Genomic DNA, 20,117 nt, shown 5'->3' on the forward strand with positions numbered 1-20,117 from the left:
AACATATATACTTTCAAACAAAAGCAACAAAGAATACACAGAGTGCTAAAAAGTCAAAACAGAAGTAATACAATTTTAATTTCAATATTTTAAAATACAGAAATTGGAAAGAATACCAAATACAACTTTAAACAAGTCACTTGTCTTCTCCTATAATAACCAATATAAGCTACTTAAAGACTTACAAATTCAGATTAAAACAGAAACAAAATAAATACTGTACACTTTCCCTGCCTGCAGGCAAAAGATGGGAAATACTGTTATGAATGAAAACAAATGCTCTTAAAGCTTCTGCACCCCACTCCCCAGCCACACCCTCCCACTGTCACACAGTGTGCTTCTGTATTCCCAGACACACATGTGCACACACACTGGCCGCCTACACACACAGATGAGACACTACTCCATAGACACCCCAAATGAGAAGGGTAACAGTCACCTGGGACTGTGGGCATAAAAACCAGTAAGGAAAATCAGTCAGGCTAGCAAAACATTACTACAAAACTAGTAAATACCATAGCCAACAACTGTCCCCTTTCCAAATTTCAGAGTTAAACCCCCTAGAACCAACACTACCCCCTCCCATCACCACCCTCCAATACCCCCCCTAAAAGGAAACTTGCTGAAGCACTGGCAAAAAGTTAGACATTTCACAATAAATGTGAAAATTCATATTATATAATCTCTTAAAATGAACCTTTTCACCCTCTTTCCACAGCATGAAACTGTTATGGCTTAATTTATATTAAAAGTAGAAAAGTCTTTTCCAAAGGAAATACAGTCTGCGAGATGCACGTGCATTTCCTGATCAGTGCTATTTCATACCTAACAACTGCATGACTTGCTTTTGCAGTCAGAAGCTGTTTTTGGAAAAACTGAGGTTATAGCTTTTGATTCAGTCTAACCATAAACTGTAAGGCCCTTAGTTTGGTTTAGGTTTCTTTTGCAAGATAAAATAACCTTGGGGTTCACTTAGCAAGTTATACCTCAGGTCCCTGACTATAATGTGGAAGTTATATGAATGTATTGTAAAAATAAAAGTTTAATTATGAATCTTAGAGGGAAGAAATAATTCTAGGCAAGAAATTAACTGATTATATATTACACATAATGCTGATGTTTAAATCCATTAAAGTTAGAAATGTTTAAGTACATTAAAGTTAGCATCCACCGAAGAAATATGTGTATGTCTGAGTTATTTTATTCCTGCAAAACGTTATAGATTCTAGCACTTATAATTGTTTTGGTGAGAAATCGTGGGGGAGAACAGCTGAAACTTTGTGAAAGAAATGGCCAAAATAAAACTGGTTGAATGCAAGGTGTTTTTTTTCCCCTTATTCTGTTTATGACTGTTTTCTAAAATAAAGGTAAGTAAAACCAGAATGTCACAAGTCTTGCATAGGTCAACTACTTGGAGGTCAAGGGCTACGTGGTAGCCAGAATTTTATTAATGAAATAGTGCAGAGCAGATAAACTTGCTGGAAAAATCTGTAGGTACAGTTTCTAAAATGTTTCTGACAAAAACATGTTACAGTTGCTAAGACAAAGTCTTAAGACATTAGAAGGGGTATCAAGGGTAAGAGGAAAAATATCTCAAGTGAGCCTTATTTTTCTCCTCCCCAGTAGAATGAAAAATTACTGTAGATGAATAAAACCAGTCAGTCACAATAAGCTACCTGCTTTGGAAATAGGCATTTGGTTCTTAATAACCTTAATTTAGGGGGAAAAAAGTACTTATGGAAAGGACATTAAATATTTATTTGAATTAGGGCATGATGTTCACTGAAAAGCAGATTAAAATAAAGGAAGAGTTTTTAGTAAGGCTACATACAGCATTAAGACTATTTTATGCTTAATAACAATTTATTGAGTATATTAATTTTCTCTCTGTTCACCTAGCTTCAAGGAAGCATATGGTTGTCTTTCACAAGACAAGTAGAGACTGAACAGTGTTGCAGAAGCAAGATACAGGAGGTCCTAGATCCACTGTGTCTCCAGGAAAATCCATGCCCTACTTGGGTTACACTGGTCTCCTTTACTGACCAGCTTTCCTTATTAACCTAGAGACTGCTTTGGATCAAGGTCAAGGACATTAGGAAAGAGAAGAGCCTGAGCTTCCCACCTCACCCCCTCTATGCTGGCAATCAAACTCAGAACCTTGCAATAAGTAGCAATCAATTTAATATTTAATGAGAAAAGTAAATTTTGGAAAAAGTAATTTACTGTTACATTATGAAGATACCAGGTATCTTCCATGTGCAAACTAAAAATGATCGTTTACTATAGCAGTTACTTTTCTCATCTCTTAGGGAGTGATCTTACTCTTAGGTAAAAAGCATTTTCTAAAACAAGCAGTTAACTCTTCTGTTGAGTCTGCCCTCCAAACCACCAATGACCTTTCTCTTTACCCAACCTATTGTCACCAACCTGGAGATGTCCTGTGGAGTCCCAGCTTCCTTATCACCTTATTTTCCTTTAGTCTTGTGGGTAGTTGCTAAAACACTCTAATTCATAACTTATTTTACCTTTCCTCTAGTTCCTGACAAGCATGCCAAATCTGAGAAGCAGTACTACCTTAATTCCTCTTTGAGAAAAACCTAAAGCTATCTTTCCACTACAATAACTCATCTTAATGTACTTGAGGATGAACATTCTCATTATGCTTTCCAAACACTAGCTCAGTTCTTTTTCTTTCACTTCAAGCATAGATTCTGCCTTTAACTTAGCACCTTGTTAGAGGTTTTTCACATTTTTTAGGTAGCCTGCTCTGGGTATATATTTGATTTGAAAGAAGTTTTGTGAATAACAAGAATTTTCACTTAAATTTTATATATAAAGGTAAATTCATTATCAATTGTAACTTATAATAATAAATTCTCTATATGTGAAGTACTAAGTAATGCTTTCTTCTCTGATTATCCTAATAAGCAACTTTACTTAAATGTACAAATAAAAAAATGGACTCAGAAATAATATTTAGAAAAAAATGACTTATTCAGGGTCACACACTGACACAAAAGTGGCAGAACTTAGACCAGAACTCAGTTCTTTTGTTTTTTTGTAAGCTGTACTACTTCATTACATTACCAATTAAACTACTAACTTCTGTTATGCTTCTTAAATGTTAAAGAAGTCAGGTCTTTTTTATTTTTTTGCTTCCACTTGTACAGTGGTATGTGCCTTAGTTGAAATTAATAAAGTTAGGGGAACGTGCTGTTTTTTTAAATGACAAGGGCCCTCTTTTGCTCTAGTTTATTTAGATATAAAAATAATACTGCTAATTTCCTGGAGAAGACACCTTTATCGGCAGAAACCACAACTGCAACAATATTCTCCTACAGTATTAAATAGTTCTGGACACACAGTAGATGTCTGATAAATACCTGCTGATCTTATATGAATAAATACAGTAGAGTACATTGAAAAGGCAATAATTAGGATCATCAAAACATAGAACTGTATTTATACTAAATATTTAATGATAAGATGCGTTTGTTTCTTCTGAGTTTCTGATGATTTCAGTAGAATGTTCAATTTTGCACACCTCAAAGATGAACAGGTATTTATGAAGTTTAATGTATTTCTAGGTTACTGAGCTACTGTAAACTGCCTGCTTTGTACTGTTAGCACATTCACCAATGTTGGAAAGTATATATTACAAGATGTTGTGAATTACAGTACAGTGGATCCCAGGTTGAGTCATTTACTTGTATTCATATAGAAAAAGTACTACTATTATTAAAGTTGCATACATTCAATCACTAATTCTCAGTTTTACATATTTATATTTGCTTATGACTAGCTAAATATTATCATTGCTGTCCTCTTGTGTAAGCTGTGGTACAGTATCTATTAAGTGAGACTAAGGGAAAGACAAAGGTTACCTATTGCTACTGAACCCAGAGTGGGCAATAGTCACCTCAAGGTTCAGCCACTTCCATGAGATAAAGGGTATATCATGGCCATTACCTTTATAAGAGGCCAAGTACAAAAGTCATTAGATCAGTGGCTAAAACTTTTCACCAATTCAGAAAAAGATACATGGGTTCACTTATAGTGGTTATATTACCTTGCTGAAAGTTTTGTGACATAACTAGTTAATGGACTAAAATGCAAAATTGAATCCACAGTACCTTCACTTAGAAAATCCCACATATTAGCTACTCAACATTAGTGTTTATTGGCCTAAGGACACAGGGTGGATGGATACTGGCCACAATTTTAATTCATAAAAATAAATTAATTTTTATTTTAATTTTTATAACTAAAGAAAAAAGTTCTTTAGAGTTGTGCAAAATGTAGAGGGAAAATAAGTCCAGATCCTGAAGTAACTGGAAAAAAATTATACTTATTTCTTAAGCTACTATAAAAATGTATATTAGAACACTAAAACAGAAAACCAAGACATCACAGTGATATATTGTAAGAAGGTGAAGGAATCAGTCAAACCAGACTTGTGCATCTTGAAATATGCTGACCAGTCAGTGGCTGACTGCATCCATCTCACCACTAATTATGGCACAGTGCAGACAGGGACTAAGAAGGCAGTCTACAGAGATTAAGAATTTCCAAAAGAATTATTCTTCCTGACACTCAAATAAGATTTCAACTTTGGTTCTCACAGTCAAGAACCAAAAAAGAAATTCATAAGTTACTCCATTGCTATCCCATAAAATATTATAGTGGAGAAAGAGTAAAAAATATTTCTTTTTGGAAATACACATTTGAATACAACCATAAAAGATATTTAATACAGTAGGAACAGTCTCATTACCTTGCTGAGCCAAAAAAAAACCCCATAAACTAAAAATAAATTTCAGTCTATTTGCCTGTTTGTGTAATGCTTGCTATATTGTTAGACTTGGGAATAGCTCCACCATATCCCACAATCATCATTTTTATGCCACCAGGGGAAAGGGGGAAAATTATAAACAACTGAAAACTGGTATTAATAAAAACTGTACATAAAAAAGAAAAATGATTAAATTAAAAGTTCAACCCAATAGCTAACTGCAATATGCACTAGATGGAAGAAACTGCAAAAGCACCCATTTACTCCAAATCTGTGTCTGAAATAATTTTTTAGAAGATTAAGAAATTAAAAAAAACACATACACAAAAGATCTAGTCCAACATGCTTCTATACAACTTAATTATACAGTATAGTCCTATTGTATTACAGCTTATTGTGTATGTTTGAATATCCTAAGTCAAATCATACATATGCCTTTAACAAATTAGGTCTAGAGACTAAAAGTATCCTAAGATTTAACCTCTGCAGCAGGTGTTGGCCCTGTCCTCCAACACAAGCAATATGAAGGAGGCCCTCTATAGTTACAAATGTATTTGGAAAAACTATAAATGTGACAATTTAATCAAATCTATATTTTTCCCCACAAGTAGCTAAAAGATATTAAAGCTGTTCTCTTTGGGACCCAGATATCATTGGGAGAAATGAAAAATATAAGAAGCTATTTCTTCATATTTAGAAGAAAACCACAATGTCAAAGGAAATGAGAAGCGAGGGATCTTTTGTGTTTTTACAGATTAGCTATGGAAGTGTTTCCCTGCAGAGAAGAGTTTTGTTGGGTCATCTCAAAATGATGGGGGTGCAGAGGGAAGGTGGGGTGTTAAGGGAATCAACCTGGATAACAGTATGCACCTTGGATGTTAGCAAAAGCGAAGCTAATAGCTTATAAAAAACACATGAAATATATAAAATAAAATGATTTTCATATACATCTTAATTTAAAATAATTAATGCATCAAATCCCTGTTTAAGACTTTAACCTGAATATCAAATTTAAGAGTCCAGACTAGTTACTGTTACTGTGGCTCTTTCCCACATGTAACACACATACTATCAAAAATAATTTAAAAACCTTCACATTCTTAAATCTAAATTAGTGAGATATTTCTCCAGAAATCTTCCAAATAAATAGCTTTAAAAAAGAAAGAATTTATAAGCTGTTAACTTAAAAAAAAATCTGTTAAATAAATTATTGATAATTCTTTACACTACTACTGAAAATAAATCAAGACACTACCAATAACAAAATGAAATTCAAGCCCTGACAAGAGACCCTTTCCAGTTCAAGGTCTCTTTTTAAGGTTCCACCCTCCTTCTTCCTCTCCCCACCAGGTCCAAAGGGTTATTGCTGAGTGGGTGTGGCACAGTAAAAATGCAGCATCAGGTTCATTCTGTTCTTCGAGCAGTGTTCTTACTAGACAGAAAACAGCTCCAGGCAAGGGGACAACAGAAGCACCAGGCTCCCGTGCCCCAAGACTGGCCTCCAAAGGGAAGAGAGGCTGTGACAGCAGCTCTATCACACGAAGAAACGTGCATGACCATTTCTGTTCAACTTAAGGATCTTCCCAAGACGTTGTTTGGCTGTTGCCATTCCTTTTTTTGGACGTTTACCTATAAAATACCAACAGCACTGTAAACAGTAACGAAAAGCATACTTGCCAGACAGTATCTGAAAGACTTAAAGGGAGAGCTTTATGGTAAGTATGCCTAGTAGGTGTTCTGAACCCACAGCCATGCTTCAGGAATTCTACTATTTAACACCTTTCTAGTTCATCACAATAGGGCCAGAAAGTCAGCCCTCTTCCAAACTATGCTTCAACAAAATGGACTCTTAATGTCATCAGTACCCATGGACCACTCACTGTCCTCTCTGTGCCTTGGGTCATGCTTTCCTCCTGTCTGTTACTTCTCCCAACTCAGCCTGGTTAACTCCTTATCACCCTTTTTTAGGCTCTACCTCCTCCTGGGCCTTAGGAAGTGATTCCTGTTCCTCAGGGTAGGCTTGGGTATACTTCTTTGTTCCACAGTAGCCCATGCATACTGCTATCACACTGCAGTCCATGTTGCAGGAAATAGGAGCAACTTAAGTGTTAACGACTGTAGCTAAACTGTTACTACTGTTACCACAGAGATGAAGAAATGCAATTAACTTTCAAATGTGTCAAAGTTACCTTTTGTTGCCTGGTTGCTGATAGGTGGTGGGTTTGATGCTGGTCTCTTGGTGGGGTGAAGGGGCACTGAAAAGGAAGATTCACCAAGAGGCCTTTCTGGGCTTAGACTGCCATTTCTTATCTGGCACGGCCCTGAAACCAAGCTGGGATTCTGTATGTACTTCCCATTCTGAAGGCTGGAGCCACTGCTGTCCACATAATGCCTACTTTGCACCTTTTGACTGATTTCTGATGAGCCTTCCTTTTTGATGCATTTCTGGCTTCTACTTAGGTCCTAAAGAAAGAGGAAAGAAAGGGAGCTGAATTTTTAGGGTTTAAATAAGTAGGGTTCCAGGCACTAATGGTTCACACCTATAATCTTAGTTACTCAGAAGACTGAGATCTAAAAATTGAGATTTGAAGCCAGGCTGGGCAGGAGTCTTATTTCCTATTAACTAACAAAAAGCTGGAAGTGAAGATATGGCTCAAATGGTAGAGCCCTAGCCTTGAGTGAAGAAATAAAGTAAGGTATTTCAGCATTTTATACATTAAGTCATGACACATGAAATAAACAGAGAAGTTTGGTTTTCTTGGTACATATTAAACCACCCTTCATGAGTTCATCTCAGTTTATAAGAGACCTAACAAATCAAATTAATTTTAACTATTCAGGCCTTGAAGCTGCATCATTAATTTAACTGAGAGTTTGGGGGAAGGGTATGAGTCAAATGCTAGAGTGGAGGCCCTGAGTTTAATCTCCAGTATTATTTTTAAAAAGGAAAAAAAATTAAACATGAGCTTTAAATTAGCCTTTTAGAATTTTTAAGCATGAAGAAACAAGTGCTATGATCATGCTCTAATAATAGTTACAGGTAAAAGAAATATGACTTTCTCTGCTTGTGCTCTTATTCATTACCTGCCCATCTGCTTCTTTTTCCTTTTCTTTTTTCTTTTTCTTTTTTCTTTTTTTGCTCAAGGCTAAAGTTCTACTACACTGAGCCACGGCTCCACTTTAGCTTTTTTTTTGTCAGTCATGGGGCCTGAACTCTGGGCCTGGGTGTTGTTGCTCAGCTCTTCAGCTCAAGGCTAGGGCTCTACCACTTGAGCCACAACATCACTTCTGGCTTTTTCTGCTTATGTGGGGCTGAGGAATAGAATCCAGGGCCTCATGCATGCAAGACAAGCACTCTACCACTGAGCCAACTTCCCAGCCCCCACTTCAGGTTTTCTGGTTAAATGGAGGTAAGAGTCTCATGGATTTTCCTGCCCAGACTGACTACAACTGTGATCCTCAGATCTCAGCTAGGATTACAGGCATGAGGCACTGGTGCCCACTTTCACTTCTTTTTGCTTACTTATGGTGCTGGGATCAAACCAGGGGCTTGTACATGTTACTACCAACCTATATCCTTAACCCTTCTTCTTTTTCCAAAGACTAATTACAGAAATAGGTAGAGTTAAATAATCCCTTATTTTTAAATATAAAATCTTCTAATGCTAATGGTAGTAAATAAAAACAGTAAAACAGGGCTGGGAACGTGGCTCAGTGATAGAGCGCTTGCCTTGCCTGCTTGAGGCCCTGGGTTCAATTCCTCAGCACCACATAAGCCGGAAGTGGTGCTGTGACTCAAGTGGTAGAGTGCTAGCCTTGAGCTGAAGAGCTGAGGGACAGCGCCCAGGCCCAGAGTTCAGGCCCCACGACCGGACCTCCCCCCCCCCAAAAAAAAAAAAACAATGAAACACTACAAAACCATATATTGAAAAAGCAAATCATAACAGTGACATGCTCACTCTAGAGCATATCCTTCCACCAGTCAAGGAATGTGTACTCACAAAGCCTTGCTTTTTTCTTAAAAAACAGAAAAACCACTTGGGGTATGGTTCTTGCCTAGCATGTGGAGAGACATTGGTAGCATGGTGAAACAAAACAACTTTGCTCTTTTTCTTTCTTTTTGGTCAGTCATGGGATTTGAACTCTGGGCTTGGGCGCTGTCCCTGCATTCTTCAGCTCAAGGCAAGCTCTCTACCACTTGAGCCACAGTGCCACTTCCAATTTTCTAGTGGTTTTTTTTTTTTTTTATTGGCAATTAGAGTCTCACAGACTTTCCTGCCCGGACTGGCTTTGGCTTTGAACCGTGATCCTCAGATCTCAGCCTTCTGAGTAGCTAGGATTACAGGCATGAGCCACTGGCCCCCAGCTATTGCTCTTTTTCTTATGGTAAGACTGTTACATATTTAGAATATAGATGAGGCAAACCAAGAAAATAAGACCCATCCATAAATCTACTCAGACATTAATGTTGGATATTTGGGGGGAGTGTCATATCTATTCTATTTACACACACACACACACACACACACACCTACAAAACACACACACACACACACACACCCTATCTACAAATCACACACACACACCCTACCTACAAATCACACACACACACACACACACACACACACACACACACACACACACACACACACACACACACACACACACACACACACACACACACACACACACACACACACACACACACACACACACACACACACACACACACACACCCTACCTACAAATCAACCCGGGCTCTAAAAGATGAATAATTTATAATTTAAGAGGCTCTTTTCACTTCTGCTGAAGCCTTTCAGTGTTACATGAAAGTGTTATTCACGTGAGATTTCTCTTTCACTTTTTCTAGAACTGCCTACTCATGCTCTTCTTCCTCTAACTATTCTACTCCCCAATGTTTCTTCTGATGAGAGAATTCTTAGAAGCATTTCTGCTTTTTTGACTTACTTTCATTTAAGTATGGTAATAAGCTTGGGAGAGTTTTAACAGCCCTACTCTGCCTTGTGAGAATGTCGTTTATTCCTCTGAAGGCCATTTTACAAGATTTACAGAAAAAGGTCACAGTGTTTTTTCCTTGTTTGGTGCTGCTAGTGGTGTTTTAGTTTTTTAAAAGCTCTATTTTGGGCTCATTTTGTGTATGAATATGAATAAACTGGGATTCTAACACATAGTTTCTTAGAGAAGAGTTTCTTAATCTAGAGTCATGAAGAACCTGAAGTTGGAAGAAACAGAAACGATGAACAACTATAAAGCAAAGTCTGTATTTTTTTTTTTTTTTTTGCAAAGTCTGTATTTATGACAGACTTTCTTCTAGAAAAAGAACCTGTATTTCCCATCTAGTCCTCAAAGATCAGTACCTAAAAATATCTGGGACATCAGGGACTAAAGAGATGCTCTTTTCTCCCATATTTTATTCTAACCAGGTATCACCTAGCCAGTGTTTTTTCACCACTTCCTTAAATAAGTTATTCTTACCCACATCACATTCTACCCATGATCCTTGCATGTTATCATATCAGCTGTTCAAATGAATATTTAATCGTATGTTTTCTGTTTGTTATATTTAGTAGCTGATAATCAATAAGTTTTAAAAGCAAAGCAAGAACAGCTTTTTGTTGACAATTTAACTTGCTTTTAATATTTCAACCTTTGACTATACCTGAGGATTAAATCTGGAAGTCCTATCAAATTGTTTAATCCAGGAAGAAGTCCTCAAGTCTTGATCTTCAGTCTTGACATGGTATCCTACAGAGAAGTCTTAATTTAGTTATCTTTAAACAAATAATATTAAAGAACGAAATTAGCCTATTACAATCAAAAGCAAATTTATGTTGACAGATTGTTAAAATATGATTACATTATCTCTCTGCATATTTAATCATATACCTTTATTTTCACTTCACTCCTTCCTTTTTTTTGCTGGTCTGGGCACTGTGCTCAAGGCTAGTGCCCTACCACTTAAGACACAGCACCACTTCCAGCCTTTTCTGTTTATGTGGTACTAAAGAATTGAACCCAGGGCTTCATGCATACTAGACAAGCACTTTACCACTAAGAAACATTCCCAGCCCTTTTTTCCTGTCTTAAAAACAAAAAGTCACCCAAACTTGCCACTCTGTTGCTTTTCTTGAAAACCCTGTAACCATGTGTTGTTAATGTAAACCTAAGTGCAATATAAAAATAGCATGTTTCCCATATAGCATGAAAGCAGATGTTTGCCTGAATTTTGTAGTACTCCCATAAAAGCCTTTTCAAGGGTCCAATGATTATAGGGGGGAAAAATGGATCAGGATAAAGACAGACAAACCCAAACTTAAACTGAGTTCTTCCACTACCAATGTAACTTTAGCAATTTCCTTAAGCTTTCCAAGCTTCAGTTTTCTTTTACAGCAAGCTAAGACTTTGATTCTGGTTTGAATTCCAAAAGCTTGTTAACCTAAATCTTATTTCTTTTACCTACAAATTGTTGTTTCTACAATTATGTGAAATGGAAGTTAAGGCTCTCCTACACAGCTAACCCTTAATTATATGAGATTAAGTCTAATTGTTATATGTTAGTTCAATCTTCCTTAGCGACTTTTTGGGAAACAAAATCTTGATTGGAAGGCAGAGAAGAAAAACACTAGGTGGCATCATTGACATGCTAGTGAGTCTGCTCTTTTCCTAATAATTCTTTTTTTTTTTTTTTTTTGGGGGGGGGGTCCGGTCGTGGGGCCTGAACTCTGGGCCTGGGCACTGTCCCTCAGCAATTCAGCTCAAGGCTAGCACTCTACCACTTGAGCCACAGCGCCACTTCCGGCTTTTTTCTTTATGCTTATGTGGTGCTGAGGAATCGAACCCAGGGCCTCATGCATGCAAGGCAAGCGCTCTACCACTGAGCCAACTTCCCAGCCCTTCCTAATAATTCTTTATAGAGGAGAAGAGTATCTTCAATCAGAAAGAGACCATTCAATATTTCATATATTTCATTCATTCAATATTTCATATATTTCATTCTCATCAAAGGAAAATGGGTTAATTGTTCTAGTTTAACAGACCATTTGAGACACCAAAAGATCCTAAGTTTTACAGTACTTCCACCATAATCAACCTGTTAGTGAAAGGGAAATAATACTGGCTTGCAACAGCAATAGAATTATTCCAGTAAAAATAATCCTAAATCCCAAGTAACTTACATTTTGAATTCTTTTTTTTTTCTTTTTGTCATTTGTGGGGCTTGAACTCTGGGCTTGAGAACTTTCCCTTAGCTCTTCAGCTCAAGGAAAGCGCTCTACCACTTGAGCCATAGTGCCACTTCCAGTTTTCTGGTGATTAACTGGAGTAAGAGGCTCACAGATTTCTGCCAGGGCTGGTTTTGAACCATGATCTTCAGATCTCAGCCTCCTGAATACTAGGATTACAGGCATGAGCCACCTGTGCCCGGCTACATTTTGAATTCTTATGCTTTCACTTTATATAACTTGTCAGTGTTATGGTCTTGGTTTGGTTTTATTTTTCGTTTGTTGTACTTCTTTGGCCAATTTCTGTAATATTGAGAAAAGATGAGCAATAAACAGTCCCTATTCAAAGAATCTCTCCTCTAAACTAGGTTTCAGAGCTACTAAATTTGGAGTCTTATATTACTCTTCAGAGACTGATAATTTGTATTTCTTACCACATTCCACTTGTGTATCATAGCGATACAACTGCCTAACCTCTTGGTTACTGCTATGGCAGTTGCTGGGATCCTGGAGAGCATTCTTCTCACCAGCAGAGTCCGTGCTTTGTATCTGTCTTTGTAAACATGTGGAATAGTGCAACCCTGCCATAGACAACATGCCCTGAATAGCTTCTTCTTCTGTGCTAGTCGAGGTAGAACATTCCCTAAAGAAGTGGTAATCCAAAAAAACAGGTCTATTATTTCTGATGACATTTTCATTAAAACTAAAAAAAAAATTTTATAGCATTTACATCACAATGTAGAGCAACTGCTACCAACAGAAAAATACCTTTTAATTGGAATTTCACTTCTAGACGGCTTCTGGCTCTTCTGAAGGAAATTCCTTATCACATCAGGTTCCTCCTTAGAGTTCGATGTTATTTCTTGTTTCTTTTCATCACCTGAACTTTCAGACTCTTCAGTGGTGAAATGAATTTTCTGAGACAATTTAACAGAAAAAAAGCTATATGAAAAATTGACCAATATTATATAAACCAATCAAACAAGAATATCTATCTAGAGATAGCTTGATCTTAATTATTATAGAATAACATGTATCATAAAAGAATCTCTAGTAACTATAGTAACAGCCTGCTGAGTGAAAAGCACAGTATTGGCTTTAATGTAAAATAAAATGTAACCTGTAAGAAATAGAAGCCACAATAAGACCAAAATTAGCAGAAGAATTTCTCCCTCCAACCTTTCCAAAACAGTCAAAGGCTACTTAACAAACACAAACAGTAACAGGATGGTGTGGTCACAATAACCAATATAGGAACACCCCAGGTTAATAGGTTGAGGGAAGAAGGCTTTGGGAAAAGCTGTCATAATCTTCCCAGATGAAGATCCATGCTCATCTTCCCATAAAATGACACACAAGTCATCAGGTTTCATGCATACCAATGCAGTGCAATCAGGTCCAGAGTCTTCTGAATCAGAAATATCAGAATATTCTGATGATCTATTCCTGAGTTCTGATTTCACACTTGTAAAAAACCCTGGTGAAGAGAAAATTCACGAGAAAAAGAGAAAGTGATTAGAACTTCACGGTCAAGGTGGCAAGATGATCTCTGAAGTCTGCCAACTATAGGGTATCTATCAATCTCTAGTTCTAGTTCTCCTTTCTTATGCCTTGTTTTTTCCATTTCCTTCTCCCCCAAAGTCTTTCTCCCAAACTGATCAAGATACAGATAGATGTCCATTCTTAAAATGTTTGTGGTATTTATTGAACATGATTATATATTCCTTGTATGTGAGGGATGACTAGCTTTCTAGAAAAGAATGTTTAAAACTAAAATTAACTACAAGACACTTTTCACTTTCTTTTGCATTAGTTCTCTCAGTAAGAGAACAAAAACATAGCTCTTCCAAACTTAAAATACATTCATATAGACTGTGAATTCAGTTAGCTTATAACCTGGGCTTTCCCGTGGTCCATCTCTTTCATAAGGCTCTGCACAGAGCAATTATTCCAAAAATTCCTAGTGGTTGGGGACTCTGCCTTTGCCCTGACAGATAAAGGCAGAGTCCCCAACTCACAGGAGGACCAAACTAACCTGGAACTAATAAGAATTACCTATTCATTTTGAAGAATACATAATTAATAATTAATTTTATATGAAACCCTTATAAATACTAAAATATTTTAGCTACTTTTTAAAATAGAAGGGCAGATAGAGCTCAAGCCCCACTACTGACAAAAAAAAGAGAGAGAGAGATCTTTCATGCGATTGTTTCTAACATATTTATAAGATTATGTCTTTGTTGCCTTGTATGTTCCTCCCCCATGGTACAACCCTGCTTTCACTATATATGATGTTAATATATGTGGAGGGGAAGGGAAAAAACAAATTGTTAAAACAGGGATCAGGAGAGGACCCATTGCAACAATGAGATGTACAAGTCGTTATGTCGAAACACAAACTTTACAACTTTGGTGGGGGGGGGGGGGGAATGGGGGAGGGGGAGGATACGAAGGGACGGGAAGGGGAAACAAAGCAGGAGGCTACAATGCTTGATAAGAAATGTGCTCATTATCCTACCCACGTAATTGTAACCCCTCTGTACAGTATTTTCACAATAAAAATATATTTTAAAAAAAATAGAAGGGCAGGGCTGGGAAGGTGGCTCAGTGGTAAAGTGCTTGTCTTGCATGCATGAGGCCCTGGGTTTGATTCCTCAGCACCACATAAGCAGTAAAAGTCGGAAGTGGCACTGTGGCTCAAGTGGTAGAGTGCTCGCCTTGAGCTAAAGAGCTGAGGGACAGCACCCAGGCCCAGAGTTCAGGCCCCACGACCAACAAAAAATAAATAAATAAAATAGAAGGGCATATAGAGATCTTGAAAAATGTTAGGAAATTAAAAACTTTATTCAGGGCAGAAAGGTCTTGAGATGTTACTAAGGTGTCTGATGTTACTATTACTGTACTACTTTATTATTTCTATTATTATTCTATTGGATAAGCAATTACTAGCCCCGTAAGAAGCTTTTTTGACAAAAGGCAGTCAAATAACTCCATAGTACCTGAATTCCCAATAGCTTCAGATTAGATAATATCTATTTCCTAATTCTGAAACCACATACATGTTAGCAAAAATTATACATACAAGTATGTTAATTAAGATTCCTTTTAAAGGTCTCTAAAAACTATAACCACACTTGAGTTTCACTAGTCCCCAACACCCTTCCCATACTGATAATAATCCCTGCTACTACACCTCAGTTAGCATTCACATTCAGCATTTCCCTCTCTGGTAGGTGAACTACTTGCACATATCTCAAGATTTTTCAAAGCAATGTGAGGAACACAAACATTTTCCATCTCACTATAAGCTTAAACTTTAAAATTAGCAAGTTTTTTATTGCCACTTTAGTAAAGGGGAGACTCTTAAAAAATTACAGGAAAAAAAAAGGAAAACATACTATTAAGTGGTTTTTGAGATTCTTCGCTCTCTGTCCCCTCTATTCCTGAACTTTCTTCCATCTTCATGGTTGCCTTTTTGGTCCTTCTCTTATCCTCTTCATTTTCACTATCTGCTGTGTAAAGACTCTGATCTGCGAAGGGCTGCCTCTCATCTCTGTACCATGGAGAAAATAATGTAGTCAGAAACAGGGTAAAGCTCTAGTACCTTTCCCTTCATTTGCAGACAGAGACTTGAGATTGTTTCCCCAAATCACAGTTGGCTGCGCAACAGAACAGACTATAGATTAAATGAGCAAAGGGAATCCACTGAAGGTTAATCAATCTAATTCTTGGATCTACTTTACATACTTAATTATTCTTCCATTTGTCAGCAGTAATCGTAGATCATTATCTTTTGCTCTCCATTCAGGTACAGTAGAAGATGGCTGGAGATGTTTGTTGAACTTTCCATTCAGTTTAGAGCTCAAGATGTCCTTAAAATATAAAAGCAGAACTGACTTAACCTCCATCTTCAGACACACCTACTCAACGGAAGAAGATACATGCTTCCCCTCCTCCCTGCCTTGCTGGGTGGCAGACAGACATCTAAGTTTGAGAATACTCAGTAATCCCATACTCCAGAATTGATCGAGCCAAAGCCTGAGTATAACACATCTTTCAGGAAGGCCATTAACATTAAAATACATTCTGGAATATAGAATATAAAATCTGCATGAAGAAAATCCAAAGAAAGGTCACCCTTATACAAGTTTCAACTGGAGGTACAGCCTTAGGTTTTTTTTGTTTCCATTTCTTCCTGCTTGAATTACAGCTACAGGGCCTTCCCATTTACCCTGACCTTGAACTCATATACCTTGTTTTTCCACCAGGCAATGTCAGCAGCCACGTAATAATAGGCACAATGGCCACCATGTGACAGAAATAAACATGAGTACCTGGTTTTTAATACATAAGAAGTACTTCCACCCGGCACGGCTCTCATCTGTAATCCTAGCTATTCAGGAGGCTGAGATATGAGGATCACGGTTCGAAACCAGCCCGGGCAGGAAAGTATATGAGAATCTTATCTCCAATAAACCACTCAGAAAACTGGGAAGTGGCACTGTGGCTCAAGAGGTTGAGTGCTAGCCTTGAGCTGAAGAGCTGAGGGACAGCACCAAGGCCCAGAATTCAAGCCCTACAACCAACAACAACAACAAAAAAAGTACTTCCTATTTTTCCTTAATAATAGAACTTTTCCACAGTAAACTTCCCCAGATGGCTATAGGTTAAGTAGACTTAAGAACATCATAATCAGCCAGTTCAAAGCCAGCCCAGGCAAGAAAGTGACTCTTATCTCCAATAAACCACGAGAAAATCGGAAGTGGTGCTGTGGCTCAAGTGGTAGAGTGCTTGCTTGCCTTGAGCTGAAGAGTGCAGGGAAAGCGCCCAGGCCCCCCAGAGTTCAAGCACCACAACTGACAAAAAAAAAAAAACAAAAAAAAAGAACATCATAATCTTAAGATCATGTGTTATATCAAATTTAAAACATTTAATGTTATAATATCTATATAACTTCCTTAAACACTTTGCTCCAGAGAAACGTCTATTTTATTCATTTTAGATTATTGCCTATTTTCTACTCAAGATATAAAATTACAGACAATACAAACCTCATCACAAGTTCATGATCAGGTTTAACAAAGGCACTACTACACTCATCTCATTGCTGCCTCCTACTGCCCACTTTGTCCAGCACACCAGCATTCCTCCAACTTAAATGAGTATATTCTAAGTCTTCCAGGGAATCAGGCTCGCACTGATGGCTCAAGGACAGGCTTTCTGCATTTGTCCTTTCTCTGAATGCAATGCTACTCCTCAATCTCTGTCCATTTGTGTCCTTCCTTTTATTTATCATCAAACATCACAACCTAAGAGACTCTGACTACTCCACCTAACCCAAACCCTCTTTATTCTCTGTTGGTTCTAGATTCCTTTAGTACATTTGGCAGCTGAAATACAGTTTTAATATATATTTCTGTCTCCCCCAATCTTCCAACTTGAACTTATTTGAATACTTCATGACAGTATGAACTTGTTTGCTCACTCTGGCATCTTTTCCAGAACCTAGAAGAGCACATGGTATTTAGTAAATTAAAAACATGACAGTGCTGGGCAATGGTGGCACTCAGGGGGCTAAGATCTGAGGATTGTGGTTTACAGCCAGCCTTGTCAGGAAAAGTCCATGAGACTCTTATCTCCAATAAACTACTCAAAAAAACCACAAGTGGAGCTGTGGCTCAAGTGGTAGAACACTAGCCTTAAGCAAAAGAAACTCAAGGACAGCGCCCAGGCCCAGAGTTCAAGCCCAAGGATCAGCAAAACAAACAAAAAAATATGACAACAAGTAAATGAGGTCTAGTCATCCTAACTGTATACCCAGGCCAAGAACGATTAAGCATTCTGCCCTAATGTCCTGCCATTAATGTACTGGCGAACTCCTTAAAAATATATAGCAAATATTAGATAGCAAGAACAAACTGTTGTTTAATTACCCTTTAAAAGAACTTTAAGGAACTACCAAGTTTCTTTTTCTTATAATGAAACATAATACTTGCCTCTTCCCATGGACACATCTCCAATCTTTTGAGGACCTCCCTTGTATGGAGCTCTAGGATGTCTAGATTAGAAGGAGTTCGGACATTATGATCTCGAAGTTTCCTCATCTTTCTTCGGGAATGGTATGGGGAAGTTGATTCATTTGAGGACCGAGAAACTGGACACACAGTAGAGATTCCCTGAGATTTAACTGGCTTGCCATTTTCTTCCTTTAAGAATTAAATTGAGTATGTTTTATAAGAAATTTACTATATACATATCTAACTAAATAACCAGGCATATAAATATTTTGGAAAACAACATTCCATTTAATCAAAAAAGAAAAAGACCAAATTAAAGTCTGAGGTTTCCAGAGATCTCTATTCATTTTTCCCCAGTATGATAATTTTGATCTGGCTTTGTTTTTTGTTTTGTTTCATTGTTGTTGTGCCTCAGCATTCTGAGTCATGAGATTACAGGCATAAGCTACCACATCAGACTCCTTGATTTTCAGTATCATAGTAAAAGCTTTCTTGTATTCTGCTGTATGGACATAGCATCATTATTGACCTAATACTTTCCAGAAGCTATTTAGGCTGCTTTTACTTCTTTCCTATGGTGAACATCCTTTCCACCAGCTGTATATCTGCAATACTTACTTTTTTTTTTTTTTTTTTTTTTAATTTTTTTTATTGTAGAGATACTATACAGAGGGTTACAGCTACATGAGTGAGGTAATGAGTACACTTCCACTTCCTCTTGAACATTGTTACCCCCTCCATTGTTTTCCCCCTACCATCCCCTCCCTCCCTCCCTTCCCCAAGGTTCTTTTTTTTTTTTTTTTTTTTTGATCGTGATTAAGTGATTACTTAATTTCCGGAAATTCACAGTATTGTGGAATAATGATGCTCATTTAAAGTCACAAGTTCATTCTAACTTTCCTGGAGCAAATTGTCTATCACAGTCTGTAATATATAACGGTGCTCATATGTTATATACCATATATGTGATCAGCAGCATGGGGATATTTAGTAGTGGTTCAACCAGATGAGTGGGAGTTCTTTGTTTCTTAAGTCCTGTTAGTTTTGTCATATCACCTAACATTTTGGATTCATCATCCACTTATCAGGGAGACCATGTACTGTTTGTCTCTTCGTTCTTGGCTTACCTCGCTCAACATGATTCCTTCTAGCTCCATCCATTTCCCTGCAAATGCCATTATTTTGTCATTTCTAATGGCTGCATAATATTCCATTGTGTATAGATACCACAATTTTTGGATCCATTCATCTGTGGTGGGGCATCTAGGTTGTTTCCATATCCTAGCTATTGCGAACAGTGCTGCAATAAACATGGAGGTGCACGTGTCCTTGTATATTGGTTGCTGTTGTTCAGGGTAGATGCCTAGAAGTGGTATGACTGGGTCGTAAGGGAGGTCAATCTTTAGCTTTCTAAGGACCCTCCAGACTGCTTTCCAAAGTGGTTGTATGAGTGTACATTCCCACCAGCAGTGTAATAGCGTTCCTCGTTCTCCACATCCCCTCCAGCATTTGTCGTTGGCTGATTTGTGGATGTGGGACATTCTGACTGGGGTAAGGTGGTATCTCAGGGTTGTCTTTATTGCAATACTTACTTTTAAAATTAAAGACACCAGGGGCTGGGAAAGTGGCTCAGTGGTAGAGCGCTTGCCTTGCATGCCTGAGGCCCTGGGTTCGATTCCTCAGCACCACATAAGCAAAAAGAAAAAAGCCGGAAGTGGCGCTGTGGCTCAAGTGGTAGAGTGCTAGCCTTGAGCTGAAGAGCTGAGGGACAGCGCCCAGGCCCAGAGTTCAGGCCCCACAACTGAACCCAAAAAAAATTTAAATTAAATTAAATTAAAGACACCAATATTTTCTTACATTTTTCATGTTAAATACATATTTATTATTATGATTTTTTTTTGGTCAATCCTGGGGCTTGCACTCAGGGCCTGGGCACTGTCCCTGAGCTTCTTCTTTTGCTCAAGGCTAGCACTCTACCACTTGAACCACAGCACCACTTCTGGCTTTTGTATGTGATTCTGAGGAACCAAACCCGGGCTTCATGAATGCTAAGCAAGCTCTCTA

The 20,117-nt window shown here is 37.7% G+C and overlaps 1 protein-coding gene across 1 annotated transcript in view; it reads right to left on the reverse strand.

The window, feature by feature from the left end:
• Positions 1–46: 46 nt before the first annotated feature.
• Positions 47–20,117, reverse strand: part of Kdm7a (lysine demethylase 7A) — a 77,592-nt gene continuing 57,521 nt past the window's right edge. Inside the window, exons 12-20 of the mRNA XM_069996901.1 lie at positions 18,033–18,242; positions 15,784–15,908; positions 15,435–15,589; positions 13,413–13,510; positions 12,802–12,950; positions 12,468–12,676; positions 10,473–10,558; positions 6,982–7,255; positions 47–6,421 (exon numbers count right to left, since the gene is read on the reverse strand). Coding sequence (XP_069853002.1) covers positions 6,327–6,421; positions 6,982–7,255; positions 10,473–10,558; positions 12,468–12,676; positions 12,802–12,950; positions 13,413–13,510; positions 15,435–15,589; positions 15,784–15,908; positions 18,033–18,242 — 1,401 coding nt within the window. The 3' untranslated portion in view covers positions 47–6,326. The remainder of the gene's footprint in view (positions 6,422–6,981; positions 7,256–10,472; positions 10,559–12,467; positions 12,677–12,801; positions 12,951–13,412; positions 13,511–15,434; positions 15,590–15,783; positions 15,909–18,032; positions 18,243–20,117) is intronic.

The sequence above is a fragment of the Dipodomys merriami genome, unplaced genomic scaffold (assembly GCF_024711535.1).
Source record: "Dipodomys merriami isolate MVZ:Mamm:240054 unplaced genomic scaffold, mDipMer1.0.p SCAF_5, whole genome shotgun sequence".
Lineage (NCBI taxonomy): Eukaryota > Metazoa > Chordata > Mammalia > Rodentia > Heteromyidae > Dipodomys > Dipodomys merriami.